Genomic DNA, 22750 nt, shown 5'->3' with positions numbered 1-22750 from the left:
TGTACTCAGTCCCACTCCATGGGTCCTCATCCCATTGCTTACAGTGGAAATCAGGCAAGGAATGGTTTCAGAGGGGTACCAGGGCCTTCCCAGTTCTTCCTAAGTACTGCCTTTAGGATGAGGGGGAGTGGGGTGGGCACAGGTACTTTGGGGACAGAGAAATGGGACAAGAGTCTTGGGAGCTGGGCAGGGGCTATAGAGACAGTGTTCCTGGTGAGTAAGAGCCAAGTGGCTAGAAGATATGTTGGTCTCCTTCCCTGCAGAGAAGCTGAAAGGGCCTCGTGGAAAGGGAGGAATTTCTCCTACCCCATGATCTTTCGCAACTACAGGGCAAAGATGCCCTCTCATCTAATGTCAGCCCCGAAAGGGGACGCTCAGACCCCTCACCCTCCAGGTGCTCAGACTTCCACTCCCACCCCTCACCAGCCTCCTGCCCACCAACAGCCTCACTTCAGCCAACATTCTCAGGAGTCTAAGACATCCAAGAAGGTCATCAAGTTGCATTACACCTTCTGTGATGGATCCTCCTTCGTGTAGTATCCTTTTATTTGCTGCTGCCCCTTCTCCCCAACAACTCAGCCCCAGAAAATTTCTGGGTTTGAACAGGCCTGATTATTTACTTTGGCTTTTCACCTGACCAGAGAAGCCTGGTCACAGGTTCTTCAGGACATTAAGCATTTGTCCAGGTCAGAGAAGGCTCTCTTTGGAGGATGTCTGGGTGGGAAACAGTGCATCAAGAAGTCACCTTGGAGGGGCGCCTGGGTGGCTCCGTGAGTTGAGCATCTGGCTCTTGATTTTGGCTCAGGTCATGATCTCATGTTTGTGAGATTGAGCCTCGTGTTGGGCTCTGCACTAACAGAGTGGAGCCTGCTTGGGATTCTCTATCTGCCTCTCTCTTTGTCTCTCAAAAATAAATGAATAAACTTAAAAAAGAAGAAGAAGAAGTCACCTTGCAGCCCCGGTCCTGTCATTCACTCCCCAGTAGGCAGTGGGGCTGGACCAGATGCCCAACTCATTTGGCAGCAAGGCTGTGAAGCCAGAGAGGGCAAAGCACTTATTCCAGGTTCTGCACTCTGAGTTGGATGATACGTCAAAGAGAGGAGACACTAAGCCAGACATTCTTGTCCCTTCTTTGTAGGAACAGATGGTGTGACTCAATTTAATGTCACAAAAGGAATTTGGTGGCAAAGCCAGGCCTGGGTTCAGGGCCGCTTCACCTCCATTTAGGGCCCTCTTTCTGGCACCATTTTTATGCCTTCTAGGATTGTTTCCTCCAGCAGAGAGTAGGAGATGGGGGATGGAAGGGAGCCTCATTTAATAATAAAACCTCTAGGTACTTAGTGGCCCATACCTTTGGAGGAGAGGGAGCTCTCTGAACTCTCAGGCTGCCCAGCAGCAGTCCCCCCTCACTTCATTTGGCCTCCTCTCCGACTGAACTGGGAATTCAGAATTTAAGCACCCTGTCAAAGGAGTCCTATTGTTTCTCTGACTGTAAATGAATCCATTCATCACACTCTGCTCAGCCTTGCTTCCAGTGAGCCTTGTCATACCGTACATGGCAAACTCCTTCCAGGGTAGCTGCTGCTTGCTGTGGGTCAAGGGCTCTCCTTTCCCCCCTTTCCTATTCTTCCACTGCCTTGAGTAGGATCGTCTTCCTGAGCCCCTGGAAAAGCTATGTCTGTGAATTCTGTTGCTATCAGCAGGACCAGAGTAGGTGGGCTAGAGCACAGTCTGTTCTCTTCCCTGTTCCAGAATCCTGAGGTCCCCCTGGGTGAGACCACCCCAAACCTGCAGGCCTTGCTGCTGGCATGCTTGACTCATATGCCAGAAATAACCACATCCTGGCCATCAATGCATTTCCTCTTTGGGAGTCCCAAGAGGCTGGGTTCTAGGGCCAGTTCTTCTTGGTGACCCTGCACAGGTCACTTCATCTCTCTGGGCCTCACTTCCCTTCATTTGAAGCTGAGGAAGTTGGACCCAGTGATCTTGATAGAGAAATTCTGTGTTACTGCATTCAAATGGCCAAAGCACCCATGCAGCTGTTGGATCCCTTGGAGGTAGAGAAAATGTTTGGAAGACGTTTTCTGGGCTCAGCGATTAATTCTGGTCCCATGGAGATTGCTGGACAAAGCTCTCAGGTAGAAATGGTTCATCTGCCCTTGGGATGCCAAAAAGCTCCCAGCCCTGATTGGTTTGCTCTTTGTCAACACCAGACCCCAGAAACCATCCCAGTATTCTTTTCATTTGGGTTTCATTCATTCCATTGTCAGCACCTCCTGGATGTCTTGGCTCAGCTGCCCGTTCTCCCCTCAAACTTCCCTCAAAACCTTTTTTCATATGCACAGACAGACTCATCACATTAGAAACAAACCCTAATCACAGTGCACAGTGCTGTGCTCAGCGCTGTGCCCTTAAGGGTTGGTGGAGAGCTCAGAACCACTCTGTGTTTTTTTTAAATATGGTAAAATATACATAACATAAAATTTATCATTTTAACCATTTTAAAGTGTATCACTCAACGGCATTAAGTACATTCACAATGCTATGCAGTCATCACCACTATCTAGTTTCAGGGTGTTTTCATCACCCTGAAAGCAAATCCCATGTGTCTGTTAAGCAGTCACTCCCCATTTCCCCTCCCCTGTAGCTCCTGGGGACCACTAATCTGCTTTTTGCCTCTATGCATTCGCCTGTTTCAGATATTTCATGTAAATAGGATCATGCAATATGTGGCCTTTTGTATCTGGCTTCTTTCACTCACATTAATGTTTTCAAGGTTCATCCACATTTTAATATACATCACTGCCTCTTTTTTAATTGACATTTAAATAGCATAAAATAAAATATTTTAATATATACAATTTAGTGGCATTTAGTGCATTTACAGCATTGTGCTACCATCACCGCTATCAAGTTCCACAACCATTTCATCACCCCAAAAGAAAACCCTATAACCATTAAGCAGTTTTCTGTTACTTTCTGTTTTCCCCTACCCTAGCCCTGGCAACCACCAATCTGTTTTCTATTTCTTTTGATTTGCCTATTCTGGGCACCTCATGTAAATGGAATCCTACAACATGTGACCTTTTGTGTCTGGCCTCCTTCACTTAGCATAATGTTTTCAAGGTTCACACATATTGCAGCATGTCTCAGAATTTCTGTTATATATATATTATAATGTGTGTGTGTGTATCAAATTTTGTTATATGGATATTCCACTTTTTTCTAATTCATTCATTTGTTTATGGACATTAGACTTTCCCCACCATTTGGCTATGAACATTCTTATAGAAGTTTTTGCACACCTGTTTTCAATTCTTTCGGGTCTATACCTAGGAGAATTCCTGGATTATATGGTAATTCTATGTTTAACTTACTTAGGAACCTCCAAAAAGTTTTCCACAGTGACTGTGCTATTTTATATCCCCACCCACATGTATGAGGGTTCCAGGTTCTCTACATTCTTGACTACACTTGATACATTTCAATTTTTAAGTTCCAGCCATTCTAGTAGATGTAAAGTCATATCTCATTGTGGTTTTGAATAGAATTTTTCTAATAACTAACAATTTCAAGTATATTCATATACCTTCTTTGTGTATCTTCTTGTAAAAATATGTATTCAAGTCTTTTGCACATTTTTTGATTGTCCTTTACTTGCTGAGTTGTAAGAGTTCCTTTATATATTGTAGATACTAGATCCTTATCAGACATATGATTTGCAAATTTTTTTTCCTATACTGTGGGAAAATTTTTCACTCTTGCTCACCCTCTTTGGTATGTGGAAGTTTTTAATTTTTATGAAGTCCAGTTTTTCTTTTTTTTATTCCTTATGCTTTGGGTTTCATATTTAAGAAACCATTCTCATGCCTGTGTTGTCTTCTAAGAGTTTCATACTTATAGCTCTTACATTTAGGTCTTTGATCCATTTTGAGTTGATTTTTGCATATGGTGCATATGGTGATATAAGGCTCCAACTCCATTCTTTCACATGTGATTCCCAGTTGTTCCACCTCTATTTCTTGAGTAAACTATTCTTTCACCATTGAATGTTCTTGGCACCCTTGCTGAAGATCGTTAACCGTAGATGTATGAGTTTATTTTTGTAGTCTTTTTTTTTTAACGTTTTTTATTTATTTTTGAGACAGAGAGAGACAGAGCATGAATGGGGGAGGGGCAGAGAGAGAGTGAGACACAGAATCGGAAGCAGGCTCCAGGCTCTGAGCCATCAGCCCAGAGCCCGACGTGGGGCTCGAACCCACGGACCGCGAGATCGTGACCTGAGCTGAAGTCGGACGTTTAACCGACTGAGCCACCCAGGCGCCCCATTTGTAGTCTTAATTCTATTCCATTGATCTGTATGTCTTATTGTGCTCGTGCCACAGTGTTTTGATTATTGTAGCTTTATAGTAATGTGTTGAAATCAGGAAGTTTGAGTCCTTCAACTTTGTTCTTTTTTCAATATTTTTTTGGTTATGTGGGGTCCAGTGCAAGTCCATATGAATTTTAAAATAAGTTTTCCATTTTTTGCAAAAAAGATTGATGAAATTTTGATATGGATTGAATTGAATCTGTAGTTTACTGTGGGGCATATTGCCATGAATAAGATGAAGTCTTCCAATTCATAAATACTAGCCACAAATGATATGAAATGCTGTATGAACAACTATAACAATAAAAAGGAAATGAACAAAAGGAAATGATGCCATTTACAATAGTGTCAAAAAGAGTATTTTGATAAGGATTGTACTGAATATGTGTATTTCTTTGGGTAGTATTGATATTTTAACAATATTTGTTCTTCCAATCCATGTGCATGGAATGTTTTTCCATTTCTTTGTGTCTTCTTTAGTTTCTTTCATAAGCTTTCTATAGTTTTCACTATACAAATCTTTTACCTCTTTGATTAGGTTTATTCCTAGGTATTTTATGGTTTTTGGTGCAGTTGTAAGTGGGATTGACTCCTTGATTACTCTTTCTGCTGCTCCATTATTGGTGTATAGAAATCAACCAACTTCTGTACATTTATTTTATATCCTGTGACTTTGCTGAATTCATGTATCAGTTCTAGCAGTTTTTTGTGGAGTCTTTTGGGTTTTCCATTTAGAGTATCTTGTCACTGCAAAGAGTAAAGGTTTGACTTCTTCTTTGCCAATTTATATGCCTTTTATTTCTTTTTGTTGTCTAATTGCCGAGGCTAGGACTTCCAGTACCCTGTTGAACAACAGGAGTGAGAGTGGACCTCCCTGTCATGTTCCTGACCTTAGGGAGGAAGCTCTGTTTTTCCCCATTGAGAATGATATTAGCTGTGGGTCTGTCATATGTGGCCTTTATGATGTTGAGATTTGTTCCCTCTATCCCCACATTCTTGAGGGTTTTTATCAAGAAAGGATGCTATATTTTGTCACATGCTTTTTCTGCATCTATTGAGAGGATCATGTGGTACTTATCCTTTCTTTTATTAATGTGGTGTATCACATTGACTGCTTTGTGAATATTGAACCAGGCTTGCAGCCTGGGAAAATACCACTTGATGATGGCGAATAATTCTTTTAATGTACTGTGAATTCAATTTGTTAGTATCTTGTTGAGGATTTTAATATCCAATTTCATCAGGGATATTGGCTTGTAATTCTACTTTTTAGTGGGGTCTTTGTCTGGTTTTAGAATCAAGGTAACGCTGTCTTCAGAGAATGAGTCTGGAAGCTTCCTTCCATTTCTATTTTTTAGAACACTTTTAGGAGAATAGGCATCAATCCTTCTTCACCTGTCTGGTATAATTCCCCTGGGAAGCTATCTGGCCCAAGACTCTTGTTTGTTGGAAGGTTTTGGATAACTGATTCAATTTCTTTCCTGATTATGGGCCTCTTCAAATGTTCTGTTCCTTCCTGTTTCAGTTTTGGTAGTGTATGAGTTTCTAGGAATTTGTCCATTTCTTCCAAATTGTCCAGTTTGTTGGCATATAATTTTTCATAGTATTCCCTTATAATTTTTTGTATTTCTGTGGTGTTGGTTGTGATCTCTCCTCTTTAATTCGTGATTTTTTCTACTTAAGTTCTCTCTCTTTTTTTGATAAGTCTGGCTAGATTTCCTTCAAAAAAAAAAAACAGCCTTTAATTTCATTGATCTGTTCTACTGGGGTTTTGGTTTCTACATCTTGTTTCTGCTCTAATCTTTATTGCTTCCTTTCTTCTGCCAGCTTTAGGCTTTATTTGCTGCTCCTTTTCTAGCTCCTTTAGGTGTAAGGTTAGGATGTGTGTATTTGGGACCTTTCTTGCTTCTTGTGATAGGCCTGAATTGCAATGTATTTTCCTCTTAGGACTGCCTTTGCTGCATCCCAAAGGGTTTGGACTGTCATGTTTTCATTTTCATTTGCTTGCATGTACTTTTAAAAAGTGCTTCTTTGGGGCGCCTGGGTGGCTCAGTCGGTTAAGCGTCCGACTTCGGCTCAGGTCACGATCTCGCAGTATGTGAGTTCCAGCCCCGCGTCGGGGCTCTGTGCTGACTGCTCAGAGCCTGGAGCCTGTTTCAGATTCTGTGTCTCCCTCTCTCTCTGACCCTCCCCCGTTCATGCTCTGTCTCTCTCTGTCTCAAAAATAAATAAACGTTAAAAAAAATTTTTTTTAAAGTGCTTCTTTAATTTCCTGGTTAACCCATTCATTTCTTTTTTGTTTTTAAGATTTTTTTTTTTAGCATTTATTCATTTTTTGAGAGGCAGAGAGAGACAGTATGAGTGGGGAAAGGACAGAGAGAGAGGAAGACACAGAATCCGAAGCAGGCTCCAGGCTCTGAGCTGTCAGCACAGAGCCTGACGTGGGGCTCGAACTCATGAACGGTGAGATCATGACCTGAGCCGAAGTTGGACGCATAACTAACTGAGCCACCCAGGTGCCCCCCATTCATTTCTTTAGTAGGATTTTATTTAACCTCAATGTTTGAGGGCTTTCCAAATTTTTTCTTGTGGTTGATTTCAAGTGTCACAGAGTTGTGATATGAAAATATGCATGGTGTGATCCTGATCTTTTTGTACTTGTTGAGGGCTGATTTGTGACTCAGTATGTAATCTTTTCTGGAGAATGTTCCATGTGCAGTCGAGAAGAATGTGCATTCTGTTGCTTTAGGATGAAATGTTCGGAATATATCTTTTAAGTTCATCTTGTCCAGTGTGTCATTCATAGCCATTGTTTCCCTGCTGATTTTCTGCTTAGATGATCTGTCCATTGTGGTAAGTGGGGTATTAAAGTCTCCTACTATTATGGCATTATTATCAATGAGTTTATGTTTGTGATTAATTGATTTATATGTTTGAGTCTTGCAAGTTGGGGGCCTAAATATTTACAATTGTTATATTTTCTTGATGGATAGACCCCTTAATTATGATATAATGCGCTTATTCATCTCTTGTTACAGTCTTTGTTTTAAAATCTAGTTTGTTGAAGTATGGCTACTCCAGCTTTCTTTTGATGTCCATTAGCATGATAGATGGTTCTCCATCCCCTCACTTTCAATCTGCAGGTGTCCTTAGATCTAAAATGAGTCTCTTGTAGGCAGCATATAGATGAATCTTGTTTTTTATCCGTTTTGATGCCCTATGTCATTTTATTGGAGCATTTAGTCTATTTACATTCAGAGTAATTGTTGAGAGATATGAATTTAGTGCCATTGTGTTACCTATAGAGTTGGTGTTTCTGGCGATGTCCTCTGGCCCTTGGTAGTCTTTGTTGCTTTGGTCTTCTTTTTTTCTCCATTCAGAGTGTTCCCCCTTAAAATTTCTTGCAGGAGTGGTTTAGTGGTCACAAACTCCTTTAGTTTTTGTTTGTTTGGGAAACTCAAGCCAGCAGTCTTCACAGAGCTAGAATAAACAATTCTAAAATTTGTATGGAACCAGAAAAGACCCTTTATAGCCAAAGTATTGTTGAAAAAGCAAACTAAAGCTGAAGGCATATAACTCCAGGCATCAAGCTATATTACAAAGCTGTAATCATCAAGACAGTATGGTTCTGGGTTCTCTAACCCAGAAATGGACCTACAAATATATGGCCAACTAATATTTGACAAAATATGAAAGAATATCCAATGGAAAAAAGACAGTGTCTTCAGCAAATGGTGCTGGAAAAACTGGACAGCGACATGCAGAAGAATGAACCTGGACCACTTTCTTCCACCATACACAAAAATAAATTCAACATATATGAAAGACCTAAATGTGAGATAGGAAACCATCAAAATACTAGAGGAGAAAACAGGCAGCAACCTCTTTGACCTTGGCCATAGCAACTTTTTACTAGACATATTTCCAGAGGCAAGGGAATTAAAAGCAAAAATGAACTATTGGGACCTCATCAAGATAAAAAGCTTCTGCACAGCAAAGGAAACAATTAACAAAATTAAAAGTCAATGGAAATAATGGGAGAAGATATTTGCAAATGACATATCAGATAAAGGGTTAGTATCCAAAATCTATAAACAACTTATCAAGCTCAAAAAGCCAAAAAGTCCAGTGAAGAAATGGGCAGAAGATATGAATAGACACTTTTCCAAAGAAGACATCCAGATGGCTAACAGACACATGAAAAGATACTCAATGTCACTCATCATCAGGGAAATACAAATCAAAACCACAGTGAGATACCACCTCACATCTGTCAGAATGGCTAAAATTAACAACTCAGGCAACAACAGATATTGGCAAAGATACAGAGAAAAAGGAACCCTTTTGCACTGCTGGTGGGAATGCAAATTGGTACAGCCACTCTGGAAAACCTAGTGGAGTTTCCTCAAAAAATTAAAAATAGAACTACCCTACAACCTAGCAATTGCACTACTAGGAATTTATCCAAAGGATGTAAAAATGCTGATTTGAGGGGGTACATGCATCCCACTGTTTATAGCAGCACTGCCAACAATAGCCAAATTATGGAAAGAACCCAAATGTCCTTTGGCTGATGAATGGATAAGGAAGATGTGGCATGTATGTGTATGTATGTATGTATGTATGTATGTGTATGTATATATACACATGTATGTATATACACATGCATGTATATACACATGTATGTATATATACATGTGTATATACACATGTATGTATATATACACATGTATGTATATATACATGCACATACATGCATACACAATGTATTATTAGTGATCAAAAAGAATGTTGCCATTTGCAACAAGGTGGGTAGAACTAGAGTGTATTATGCTAAGCTAAATAAGTCAGAGACAAATGTATTTCACTCATGGAATTTAAGAAACAAAACAGATGAAAATAGGGAAGGGAAGGCAAACTGTAAGAGACTCTTAAATACATTGAACAAACTGAGGGCTGCTGGAGGGGATATGGGTGGGGGTATGGGCTAAATGGGTGACAGGCATTAAGGAGGACACTTTTTGGAATGAGCACGGGGTGTTATCTGTAAGTGATGAATAATTGGGGTCTACTTCTGAAACCAATACTACACTGTATATTAATTAACTTTAAATAAATTAAATTTTAAAAAGAAGATATTTTGGAATAAATTTAACCAAGGAAGTGTCAGACTTGTACACTAAAAACTACAAAATACTGTTAAGATAAATTAAAGAAGAATGAGATAAATGGAAAGACAACCCATGTTCATGAGGGGCAACTGCTTTCTGGGTGTTGATCTTTTATCCTGCAATTTCCCTTTGCATGTTTCTAGGAATTTTTTTTCCAAGTAGGCTATCTAACCTGTAGATGTAAAATGGTTCATATACTTCTCTTATATGTCTCCACTTTCATTTCTGATTTTAGGAATTTGAATTTTCCTTTTTTTTTTTTTTTTGGCAGTCTAGTTACAGTTTTCTCAATTTTGTCGATCTTTTCAAAGAACCAACTTTTGGTTTTGTTGGTTCTTTCTGTTGCTTTTCTGTTCTCTTTTTTGTTTCTGTTTCTGCTAATCTTTATTATTTCCTCCCTTCTGCTAGCTTTAATTTGCTCTTCTTTTTCTAGTACCTAAAGTGGTAATTATGGTTATTGATTTGAGATCTTTCTTCTCTCCCTTTTTTAAAAAGCTTATTTATTTATTTGAGAGATAGAGAGTGAGCAGGGGAGGGGCAAAGAGAAAGGGAGAGAGTGTGAATCCCAAGCAGGTTTCACACTGTCAGCGTGGAGCTGGATGTGGGTCTCGAACTCACGAACCATGAGATCATGATGTGAGCTGAAATCAAGAGTGGACGCTTAACCGACTGAGCCACCCAGGCGCCTCTCTTCTTTCAATATGGGTATTTACAGCTATAAATTTCTCCCTGACCGCTGTTCTCACTTTATCCCATAAGTTTTTCATTGTTGTTGGTATATTATTCCTTTATTAGAAACTGTGGTGACACCTGGGTGGTTCACCTGGTTGAGCATCCAATTCTTGATTTTGACTCAGGTTGTGATCCCAGAGTCATGGGACTGAGCCCTGCATCAGGCTCTACACTGTGGAGCCTGCTTGGGTTTTTCTCTCTCCCTTTGTCCCTCTCACCCACTCATGGACTCTCTCTAAAATAAAAAAATAAATAAATTGTTAATGAGAAATTATTTCAACACCTGAAGACCAAACTACAACAGAATATTCCATAGGTTCAAGATTTTAAGACATTCTGGAAAGAGTTTTCCGTAAAGTATATCCTTTCTGTGGCATGGCATCATCATTCTTTAAAAAAGTTACTGGAAAGGCATCATTTTCACCATCACCTACATAAGCCATTCATGTATAATTCACTCCCTCTTGTAACCGTTTATCTACAAAAACTACATTTTGCAAATATTTTTTTTTTGGAACCTATTGCAGGAATGAGCATGATAATTTTTCACAGAGAGATGACGATTGCTATCAAAAGATGTTGGATTTATAAACATATTGTCTAACACATCATGAAAACTGGTAGCTTCTAAAACCCCATCCATGAAGACTGAATTTGAATCTGAAATAAGATACAGCCAAATTTATCCTTTTTATAAGGTAAAGTTCACCAAGGCATTGATGTCACTGCTCTTTTCATCTTTTCTTATACCTTCGTCTCCCAAATACTTAAAGACTCTGCCCATAAATTCTGTCCAAAATCCTTTTTCATAAGAATCTTGTAGTTCCATAGGAAGCTTTTTCTCTGGAGCACACTGTACAATCCATGCATCGCTATTGTCATCTGTGATTATATTGTCAAAGTCAAAAACGAGAAAAGTTTCATGGTTCCAAAAGCAAATTTGGGTCACCAGTATTACTGTGTTCCTGTGTGGATGATTCTTTGAGCACTACGAATTAAACTGACTTAGTATTTCTAAGACAATTAATTTTATTTCAGAATAGAGCTTACATTAAGCAGTCATGACAATCTTCAGTTTTAAACAACAGCCAGATTCTGACCAACATTACTCCTATTCTATATGCAGGGAAGAATGTCTTGTTTTGGAGCAAAGAAACAGAGACTTCATAACTCCAACATTATTACAGTGGAACATCTGACAGAAAACCTATCAGGTCGCCTTGAATGTAGGAGTAGGCACCTAGTTGGGGGTCATTCCCTGTGAGGTGCATGTTGGAGAACAGGAGCAGCAGGCTCGGCTGGGTCCCCAGGGCTCCTCACTGACCTGGGCCAGGTGTTGGCAGCATTCCTGGCCTCTGTGCCATTCCCATGGACTCTGTCCTCCAACCTCATTCCCGTGTCTTATCCTGTAAGTTTTGATGTGTTGTATTTTTGTTTTCACACATCTAATTTTCCTTGTGATTTCTTCTCTATCCATTGGTTGTTTAAAATGTGTATTGTTTAATTTGCACCTGAGAAATTTCCAAATATCCTTCTGCCATTGATTTCTAGTTTCATTCTGTTGTCCGAGAAGATACTTTCTAAGGTTCCAATCTTTTAAAATTTATTGACACTTGTTTTGTGTCCTAACATATTGTCTCTATCAGAGAATGGTCCTATGCACTTGAGAAGAATGTGCATTCTGCTGCTGTTGGGTGGAGTGTTCTGTTAGGTCTAGTTAGTTTATAGTGTTGTTCAAATTCTGTTTTCTTTATTGACCTTCTGTGTAAGGCAGTGAGGTAGTGAAGTCTCCAACTTTTAACTTTTTAAGTCTCCAACTTAAAACTTTTTCTATTTTTAATCCTGTAAATTTTTGCTTTATATATTTTGGGGCTCTGTTGTTAGGTGTATTTATGTCTATAATTGTATCTTCTCTAGGTATTGACCCTTTTCTCAATACATAATGTCCTTCTTTGTCTCTTATAGAAATTTTTAAAGTCTGTTTTCTCTGATACCAGAGCCACCTCTTCTCTATTTTGGTTACTATTTGCATGGAATATCTTTTTTCCCATCATTTGACTTTCAACATAGTTGTATCTTTGGATTTCAAATAAACCTCTTATAGACAACATATAGTTGGATTTTTTTTTAATTCATTCTGACAATCCCTGCTCTTTGGTTGCAGAATTTAGTCCATTTGTATTTAATGTAATTGCTGATATGAAAGGACTTAATTCCACCATTTTACTATTCGTTTTATATATGTCATTTTTTTGCTCCTCAGCTCCTCTATTATTACCTTCTTTTGTGTTTAACTGATTTTTTTTGTAGCATTCCATTTTTATTCTTTTCTCATTTTCTTTGCCCCATATTTTTTAGTTATTTTTTTAGTGGTTACTCTTGTATAATGGACTTTAATAGTGTCTCCTAAAAATTTATGTTCACTAGAACCTCAGAATGTGATCATATTTGGAAATAGGGTCTTTGAAGATAAATTAAGATGAAGTCATTATTGGCTTCCAATCCAATGACTGGTACCCTTAAGAAGAGAAAGCAGGGACCACAAAGAGGGAAGAAGACCATGTGATGACTGAGGCAGAGATTAGAATTATGCATCTATAAACCAAGGAATGCTGAAGATTCTTGGCAACCACCAGAAACTACAGAGAGGCAAGGAAGGATTCTTCTTCACAGCCCCCAAGATCATGGTCCTGTCAACACCTTGATTTTAGACTTCTAACCTCCAAAACTGTGAGAGAATAAATTTCTGTTGTTCAGGTTATCAGGTTTGGCCTGGATGTTATAGCAGCCCCAAGAAACTAATACACTTGAGTATTATAATTGACAAGAAACAAGTTTGATTTAATACCAACTTAGGCTTAATAGTATATAAAACTCTGCTCCTATACAGCTCATCCTTCCTCGTTTATGTTGTTATCAGAAGTTACATCTTTATATGTGCATTGGGTGCCAGTAACATAGATGTACGATTACTGTTTTGTGCATTTGTCTTTCAACTAATACAGAAAAAAAGAGGAATTATAAATCAAAATATAATAATACTGGTTTTATATTTACTTATATAAACACCTTTACTGGTGTTCTTATTTTCTTTGTATGGCTTTAAGTTGCTGTCTAGTATCATTTCATTTCAGCCTGAAGAACTAGCATTTCTTGTAGGGTAGGTCTACTAGTGATGAACTCCCTCAGCTTTTATCTATGTGGAAAGCCTTAATTTCTTCTTAATTTTTGAGGGATAGTTTTTTTCAATATAGAATTCTTGGTTGGCAGTTTTTCTTTCAGCTCTTTAAATATTCGATCCCAGTGCCTCCTGGCCTCCATGTTTTCTGATAAGAAATTGCCCTTAACCTTATTAAAGATCCCATGTATATGATGAGTCTCTTTTCTCTTGCTGATTTCAAGATTCTCTCTTTGTCTTTTGGCAGTTTGATAATAATGTGTCTCAGTGTGACACTCTTTGAATTATTCTCCTTGGAATTTGTTGAGTTTCTTGATTGTGTAGATTCATGTCTTTCGTCAAATTTGTGGAACTTTCAGTCATTATTTCTTCTAATATTCTTTCTTCTCTTCTCTCTCTTGTCCTTCTGGAACTCCTGTTATGGATATGTTGATATGTTTGATGGTCTGCCATAGGTCTCTTAGGCTCTGTTAAATTTTCTTAATTCTTTTTAATTTGTGCTTCTCACACTGGATAAACCCAATTGATCTATCCTCAAGTTCACTGATTCTTCTGCTTCAATCTGCTGCTAAACCCAGCTAGTGACTTTTCATTCCAGTTATTGTACTATTCAGCTCCAGAATTTCTATTTGGTTACTACTTATGATTCCTATCTGTTTATCTCTTTTTCCCCCATTAATGGGAAACCCGTAAGAGGTTGAACCCCAGTGATAACCACTGAAAGTCTTCTGTCTGGGCACTACTGAAATTCCTACAGTAGCTGCCCACACCATGTTCCTATTTAGCTGAGACCAGTGCTTCTTGGAGTCACCTTAGTAGGAAATAAGCAGGGAAACATTGCCTGCTCTTCTAGACTGATCATAAGGGAAGGCAGCCTGACAACATTAGAAATATCACTGGCTTCAGAATTCAGGTCCTGGTTCTGCCACTTCCTTGTGGTGTCACGTGGGGAAGATCATTTCTCTGGTCCTTGGATTTCTCATCTGTAGGGTGGCCAACTTGTCCTGGTTTGCCTGGGACTTTCCTGGTTTTAGCACTGAAAGTCCCACATCCCAAGAACCACCCCCCACCCGCACCCCCAGACACAGAGAGACCCTACTCATCTCTGAGATGGAGATAATACTACCTACCACAGGGTGGTTGTGAGGAATAGAAAGAAGATACAAGAAGGCACCTGGGGCATGGTTGGGTTCCATAGTCATTTAGTTGTTACTTATGCAAAGTGCAGGGAGGGTCTTTGAAGACTGGGAATGATGCACCAAATAGCTATCATTTTGACATGTAGACTTACTTTCCGTGGAGCACCTGAAAGCAGAACCCGGAGAGTTTTCTGCTAGTTCTCCTTGACCATTTCTGCCAGCTATCCTTCTGGAAATATTGCCATGTGTCAGATCCCCACGTGCTGCAGAGGGAGAACCATCACCTGCCTCTTTAATGACACACCCAGCTTCTCCTTTCTGGCTCTGTTCAATGCTGAAGGCCAGGGCTGTGTTCACTACAACCTGAAGGCCCGGTGAGTTGGTTGGGGGAATCCTGGCCCCATCCTGGCACCATCTTTGATGGTGACAAAGGGAGGCACCATGGGAAAAGGAGGGGCCATCAATGTCCAGAGGTCTAGGAGGGCAGTGAGACAGGGTTAAAGTAGGGCCTGCAGGTTGTAGGTATTTTGATGCCTGACCTTTGCTTGCTGGATCCATGTCATAGCAAAAGAGAGGGGCAATTCCCAAAGTCCTACTTCTCACTTATACCCCCAGGGCACTAAGATCTTGATTGTTGACTTGGATGGAATTCCTAGAAGAATTACTTAGCAGAGAAAATTTTTTTATACCAGGAGTAAGTGAAGGAGAGGCCATGGGTACCACTTCCGTGGGGTCTTTTAAGAGAGGCACATATTCTTGTCAGCCAAAAGCTGATTTTATTTTGGCCTTTCATGAGGAACTGTTCTCAGAAGGAATGACTCTTGCATTATAGATGTTCCATTTCCCATTTTGTCACCTGTATGCTCCAGCTTTTGGGCAACAGGACACACATTCTATTTCTTCCCCTGTTGGATGTGGCCTGAACCTCCATCATCTCTCAGACCTGCCCTCTATGACAGACATTCCAGTAGCATCAACAGGTGAAAGGGCCTAAGACCATATTAGGCAGAGGAAGTAAGGCTGCCTGCTGAACTTCATGGTTCCTTCAGCCCAAGACAGAGTCTCAGATCCCTGCCTTCCTGTAGCCTATAGTGATGAGGGCTTCCTTCAGGGGTCTGGCATCAACTTCTCACCTCTGAATTTCTCCTAGTTGCCCATTTGTCTTGGTCTTGGATGAGGAAGGTGGGACCACCAATGACTACAAGGGCTACGTAGTCCACAAGTGGAGCTGGACTTCCAAGACAGAGACTTTGCTCTCCCTGGAATATCAGGTGGGCATGGACAGCACAGGTGGGGTGGCTTTGGCAGTCTTCCTCAGACTGCCCAGCATTAAGAGTCATAGGGCTACCTGTAAGACAGGTGCTTTTCCCTTAAGGAGCTTATGGTCTCATTCAGAGTTTCCCCAGTTGATGAACAGTGGTTGGGAGCTGGCTGAGGTAAACTTTTCACCAGTCTACAGTAACTGTTGGCTGCCATACTGACTTTCTTAGTAATATCCCTCCTTTTTTATTTTTATTATTTTTAATATTACTACATTTTGATGGTTAAATGCCCTTCACTTTATGAAATAACTGTTATAGTAGTTGCTGTCTTTATTTTTGACGCCTATACATGGCAATAAGAAAAGTTAGCAATTCTATGTTGGTCTTCTCAGCTTCTGTTTTATAATGTTACTATGTCATGAAAGTCAAAGGTGGCTGACAAACACAAGCCCTTCTTTATTATTCATTTGATTACTCAGACAGCCACTCATCAAAGATTCATTAAATAATAAATTAGTGTGGAATTACTAATACTAAATAATAATGATAAATCTAATTTATTAATAAAGCAACTAAATGTGCTTGTTACTTTATCTAGAGCAGACTTTCTCATCCTTGGCAGAACTGGCATTTTGGGATAGATAAGTCTTTGTTATAACTATGCATTGTAGGATATTTATCAGCATCCATCAGATGCCAGTACTACCCACTCCCCAAACTGTGACAACCAAAAATATCTCCACACATTGCCACATGTCCCCTGGAGGAGAAAGTTGTTATTGATCGATAATCACTGATCTGGGGGTAGAAAGATCAGCAAAGCCCCCCAAGGAATCCCAAAGTCCAGGAGAGTAATAAGAACACAGGATAGAGACGAATAAGGGCTTTGAGAGAGAAGAAACAAGCTCATAGGGTTGGAATTCAGAGAAAGATCACAGAACATAGAATACACTCAAGGTGGCCTGATATTTAGAGCCTCAAGGTAAGGATTATGGACAGAAGTACTCTAGGAGTATGCGGTGGGGCTCAGGCACCCTACCCCTAATTGTCTGTCTTGTGCCCTTCCTGTTCATCCTCTAAATTGGCCACTGGATTCTCATCCTTGCATCCTAATTCCCATAGATCACACCTCTGCTCAGAAACATTCAATCTCTTAAATATATCTCATCTTTCCTATTAGGGAATAGACCTGAAGTGTTCTCCCTCCTCTCTCTACCAATCCAAATTTCCCCTCCTTCACAGCCCTGCTCATACCTCCCCTCCATCATGGCACTGCAGCCCACATCCATTTGTCTCTTCTCATAGTACTCACAGTCTGGGTTAGTTATTTGATAATTAGTCATGCAGTGAAGAGGTCCTCAGCTCTGGTTGCTTATCAGAACCACCTATGGAACTTTAAAAAATGCAGATCCCCAGGCATAGCCTCAGAGAGATTCTGATTCAGGTGGTCTGTCAAGAATGCTAGATTTCTGTAGTTGTCACAAGTACTTCTGATGCTTGGCCAGGTCTGAGATTGTCAATCTAGGGGTATATTGAATTGTTGCCTTAATATTAAACTTTTTCCAGCTCTATGAAAAGTTTATAATCCATAAAGATTATAAATTGGTGGCAGACAGGCACCATGTTTTATGTATCAGTGTGACCAAGTGGACAGAGAGCTGGAATGAGAGTCTAAGAAGCCATGTGTAGTGCCAGCCTTGCCGACTCTGGCTGTGAAGCTTTGTGAAAATCACTCAGCTCCTGAGTATTGGTTGCCTCATCAATACAAAGTGCTTTTGTGAGAACTAAATAAAATAATGGCGGGGAAGTTGCTTTGACATCACTAAAGTGTTTTGGCAGTGTAGTTCTGTTCATTGTTCTGTCCCCTGGAGCTGCATCTAGAAATGCATAACAAGGGCTAGTGCAGTCAGGAGTGGTCTGAAAGATGAGGTGTCCCTTGAAATTGTAATGTGAACATGTGTGCATATGATTCATGTAGATAGAAGGAAGGGAGAGTATTCTGAGTAGAAGGAATAGCATCTGTAAAGACTTGGAGTTGGGACTCTGTATGGCATCACAGGTGCTTCTTGGGGCACCTGGGTGGCTCTGTCAGTTAAGCATCTGACTTCGGCTCAGGTCATGATCTCACAGTTTGTGAGTTTGAGTCCCACGTCGGGCTCTGTGCTGACAGCTCAGAGCCTTGGAGCCTGCTTCAGATTCTGCGTCTCCCTCTCTCTCTGCCCCTCCCCCACTCATGTCCTGTCTTTCTGTCTCTTTCTTTCTCAAAAATAAACATTAAAAAATTTTTTTATTAAAATAAAAAGTTCACAGGTGCTTCTTGTAAAAGAAAGAGGGAGCAGGAGGTGTATCTTCTGTGGGGTGGAGGTAAGAGGTATTGGATGTTAGGCTGAGGAATTTGCTTATTGTCTTGCAGACTGCATTGGACAGTTTGTTTTCACCCAGATATTCACCATTTCCAGGGTTTTGCATTCCTCTGAAAATCCAAGTTTCCCCATAGTATAATTTCTCTTCAGCCTGAATAAGTTCCCTTAGTATTTATTGAAGTGTGCAGATCTGCTGGCAACAAATTCTGTTTGCTTTAATATGAAAAAATATCTTTATGAAAGGATATCTTTGCTGGGTGTGGAATTCTGGGTTAACAGAATTTTTTTTTTCCTTCTGACATTTTAAAGATGCTGTTCCACTGTGTATATCCTCTAAAGTTTATGATGAGAATTCTGTAGTTAGTCAAATCCTTGTTCATTTTCTCTAGCTGCTTTCAAGATTTCTTCTTTAATTTGATTTTCTAAGTTTGACTATGATGTGTCCAGGTGTGGTTGCCTTTGTTCTGTTGGAGGTTTACTTGAATTTGTAAATTCATGTCTTTCACCCAATTTGGGAAATCTTCTGTCATTATTTTAGGGGAAAATGTGCTCAATCTCTCTCTTTTCCCCCAGACTCCAATTATGTTTTTTTTAATAGCTTTTAATATTGTCTCAATATACTCCTTCTTTCTTCTTGTCCTATTTTCTTCTCTTCTCAGATTGAATAATTTCTATAGGTCTATCTCCCAAGTTCATTGATTTTTATTCTGACATCTTCATTCTGCTATTATGCTAATCTAATCCTGTGAATTTTTTTATTTCAAATATGTATTTTCCAGTCTAGAATTTCCATTGAAGTTTTTTTTTATATTGTCTATTTCTGTGCTGAGATTTCCTATTTTTTCCATTATTACAAATATAATTTCCTTGGCTTCATTGAGTACAGTTAAATTAGCTGCCTTAAAGTTCTTGTCTAATAATTTCAACATCTGGGACATACCAGACAGGATTGGTTATCTGTTATTTTTGAGAATAGCTCACACTTTACTAGTTCTTTACATGTTGAGTACTTTTGGATCACTGACATTGTATAGGTTATCTGAGGATCTATGGATTGTGGAGTCTGAATTCTGATGTATTTCTCTGAAGAGTGTTAACAGTTTTGTTTTAGCAGGCAGTGAACTTGGTTAGACTCACGTCCCAAACTTTGTCTTACCACGGTGGGCAGGAGCTCACATCTCAGTTCAGCTTTTCTGATTCCCTAGCAGTTAGCTGTCTTGAGTCTTCACTACTCATGCATGGTTCAGTGATTAGCCAGGGATATGGATGGTTTATTCATAGGATTTGGGCCTCTATTTCTTTGGCACTGTCCCTTCTGGAATTTTTTCCTTACTTTTTTGTGATTATAATTTCCACAGGTTTAGTCCTTTGGTTCTCTGGGCCAGAAAGATGGTAGTGTTTTGGCCATGACTGCAGTTTGCCTTCAGGCTAAAACTGTAGAGTGGAAATTCATCCCATGCTAGCCCTTTCTTTTAAGTTTTCATTCTTCAAAATTTGCCTGCTTTTGTTTATTCATCAGAGCCTTTGGGTCATTGGGTTTTTTTTTTTTTTTTTTTGTATTTTTTTTCAAGTTCTGTGGGAGGGTCAGCCTGTTGGGAGCTGACTCAGCTATATTGGAAGTATAGTATAACCAGCCGGTTAGTTTCTAAGTTGATGGCTGGCATGCTCTGTCCAGCATTTGTGTGGAAAGCTGACTAGTAAGGGAAAGATCAGTGGATGGGATAGTACAAAGACTGGTTATGGAGTTACTAGTCAGGTCTGACACGATGAAGGGCAGCAGCAATATATTTTAAAGGAGCCATTTCAATAGAAGGATTCAGTGACATTCAGGCACAGGCTATAGGGATAAATGAGAGGAAAGAGAAGTATAGATGACTCCACAGTGGAGTATGTGCTTGGGTGGAAACAGAAATGTCTGAAGGATCGGACATCAATATAGTTTTAGATGTGCTGATTTGGCTCAGTGCCTTTTGTGACCTAATCCTCGCTAAGGGTGAGAGATTAGAGAGGACAGATATATGTGATAGACTGGCTCATGAACTCCCAAGAAGATGAGCAGTGAATGAACTTGTAGAGAAATCATCCAGGAAGCAGGGATAATAAATAAAAGTTGTACTGTGCTAAGACTTGTGCATGTTTTACCCCAGGAAATCTGCTCAGTCCCCTAGGATAAAGCTTCTGTTACTGTCCCCAGGCTCGGAGAAGCCAACCAATTTGCCTAAAATTGCTCCTCTGGTAAGTAGCTACACTGGGATTTGAACCCTGTCCAGCTGTAGCACTTAAGCTGTCAACCACAGCTCTCTACTACAGTCTCTAGAAGGAGAACAGGAGAGGGTAGGGTTTTTTCCTGAGTGGAAGTGATCAACAAATTTGAAGATGTCAAAAGGCTTGGCAGGAAGACAGCCATGGAGTAAATATTTTCTAGGTGCTGGAGAGTACTAGCATTCAGACTGCAGAGTATAAGGAAGGGATTCAGTGGTGAGGAAATTGAGTGTAGACCTTGGGGCCAACAAGTAGGATAGTAGAAGTAAATGGAAGAAGTGAAATGAAGAGTATTTGCTTAGTTCAGAGGAGTCCTTGGGTACATGTAGGTCAGGGACTTTGAAAATGGAAGAACACGTCACCACACAGGTACCTACATAGGTAGGGCCACTGTGTATACATAACTCTCTGTACACAAGAACCATCCAGGGACCTCACACTGGAGTTGTGCTGACACATCCTGACAGTATCTGCTCTTGTGTGTGATGGGTCATTGTCACTTCCATAATCTTTATCTCATTTGAACCTAATATTAGCCTTTCACCTATTTCCTGTTGAGGAATTTGAGCTTCAGAGAAGGTCAGTAGTTTGCTAATAGAGGCAGAACTCAGACTTACTTCTAGAACACAAAATTCTCAGAAAGGAGTGAGTTGCTATAAAGGCAGCTCATCCTCTCCCTGTTCCTATCTGGCATTGCTACATAGAAAATCCCACCCTTTTGGAAGTGATTTTAAAAAGGGGCGGGGGTGGGTAGGTTCCTTTGGCTCCTCTTCAGGGGAAGAGTAGTGACATATGTGGTGATTGAGGCGAGAAGACTGAGTATGTGTGGCTCAGCCCCTGCTGGGTTCCCTTTTGTCATCTGCCCACCCACCTGTGGAGGGGTACATTCTGATGCCTCCTGCCATGTTGTCAGCTTCCTGAGGCAGCTCTGCATGCTCTAGACCAAGGTTCATAGTCAGAACTGGTGCCTGGGTGGACACGTTGTCTGATTCAGATATAGTGTAGGCTTATGACCCAAGCTGCATTTCCACCCAACTCTACTAGAACCAAAGCTGATTCGCCTATAGACTCCTATGTCTCTTTCACAGTTGGTTCCAAGCTTGGGCTGGAAAGTGAAGGGGCAGGGGTAGGAAGGCATCAGTTACTTTTTCTGCCAATCCCCCAAAGAGAGACTGGCATTCTTTCTTCTCCATGAAAGCTAAATTCCAACATAAGAACTGGAAAGATCTTACAGCTATCTCAGTCCCAAGCCAGGAGGGATTTTATGCTTTGTGGAGAGTAAGGAGTGGGGTATGGATAATAGAAGCAGAGATCCACTAAGTATTGGTTTCTTCATCTTCAGGTGAATGAACAAATTAAGCTGACGGTTCTGAGCCAGGACTCCATCATAGTCACCTTCACCTCCCTAAATGAGACAATAACACTCTCTGTTTCAGCCAACAATTGTCCGCATGGAGTAGCGCAGGATAAACGGGTAAGCCAAAGCAGACCAGGTCCCCAGGCCTGACCCCAGGGTATCTCAATGTGAATTGCCACCCCATATTTCAATGCCTATGCTCCCCCTCTTCCTCCACCCCTGCCCTAGGCAGGGCCCTAGCTCTTTCTCTGACTAATGGACTCCTACCCATCATCATTCACTACCTGATGTTAGTACCATCTTCTCCGTGAAACTTCTACCTGTTAGAAGTCTTTCAATTGTGATTGTATCCAATGCAGATTAGCTTAAACATAAAGACAGACTGTATTGGCTCAGTAAACTGAAAAGTCTATCAGTAAGCAGCTTTAGGCACGGGTGAATCCAGGATCTCAAATGATTCCATCAGATCTTCCCATCTCTTGGCTCTGCTTTCCATTTTATTGGTTTCGTTCTCAGAGAGTTTCTCTCCTTATGGTAACAAGATTGTCATGGGCATCTCTGGGCTTGGTATTCTATGAGCTTTGTTCTTCCTAGGAGAAAGAGGGCTTCTCTTTCCTAAGTGCTTCAATAGAACACCAACATTGCTGCCTCTGCTTAAAATGGCCCCCATGGCCAGGAGCGCATGTTGCTCTCACAGGCTAGGCTCAAGTGTCACGTCCATCCTGAGAGCCAGGGCATGATCAGCCCCAGGTATACCACCTGCATGATGGATGAGGCAGGAACATCATGGCGCTGTTATCAGAAGAGAGAGAGATGATACTGGAATGAATTACTACCAACGTGTGATGATGACCCTCTCCACCACCCCCTTTCCCATCCCAAGGAGAGTCTACCTCTCCCTCTGCTCAGCCCGC

At 40.5% G+C, this 22750-nt stretch overlaps 1 protein-coding gene across 10 annotated transcripts in view; it reads left to right on the top strand.

Moving 5' to 3' along the window:
• Positions 1 to 22750, top strand: part of CA2H3orf20 (chromosome A2 C3orf20 homolog) — a 100946-nt gene that overhangs the window by 24990 nt on the left and 53206 nt on the right. For 6 of the 10 annotated variants that reach the window (XM_042979575.1, XM_042979577.1, XM_042979576.1 and 3 more), the window contains exons 8-11: positions 264 to 536; positions 14814 to 14966; positions 15743 to 15863; positions 21822 to 21953. In XM_042979575.1, coding sequence (XP_042835509.1) covers positions 264 to 536; positions 14814 to 14966; positions 15743 to 15863; positions 21822 to 21953 — 679 coding nt within the window. Of the gene's footprint in view, positions 1 to 263; positions 537 to 14809; positions 14967 to 15742; positions 15864 to 20364; positions 20453 to 21821; positions 21954 to 22750 lie in introns of all 10 variants that reach the window. The other 4 variants (XM_042979580.1, XM_042979578.1, XM_042979581.1 and 1 more) reach the window with 4 other exon arrangements.

This window comes from Panthera tigris, chromosome A2 (genome assembly GCF_018350195.1).
Source record: "Panthera tigris isolate Pti1 chromosome A2, P.tigris_Pti1_mat1.1, whole genome shotgun sequence".
NCBI classification, from domain to species: Eukaryota; Metazoa; Chordata; class Mammalia; order Carnivora; family Felidae; genus Panthera; species Panthera tigris.
This window is presented reverse-complemented; position numbering and strand designations above follow the sequence as displayed.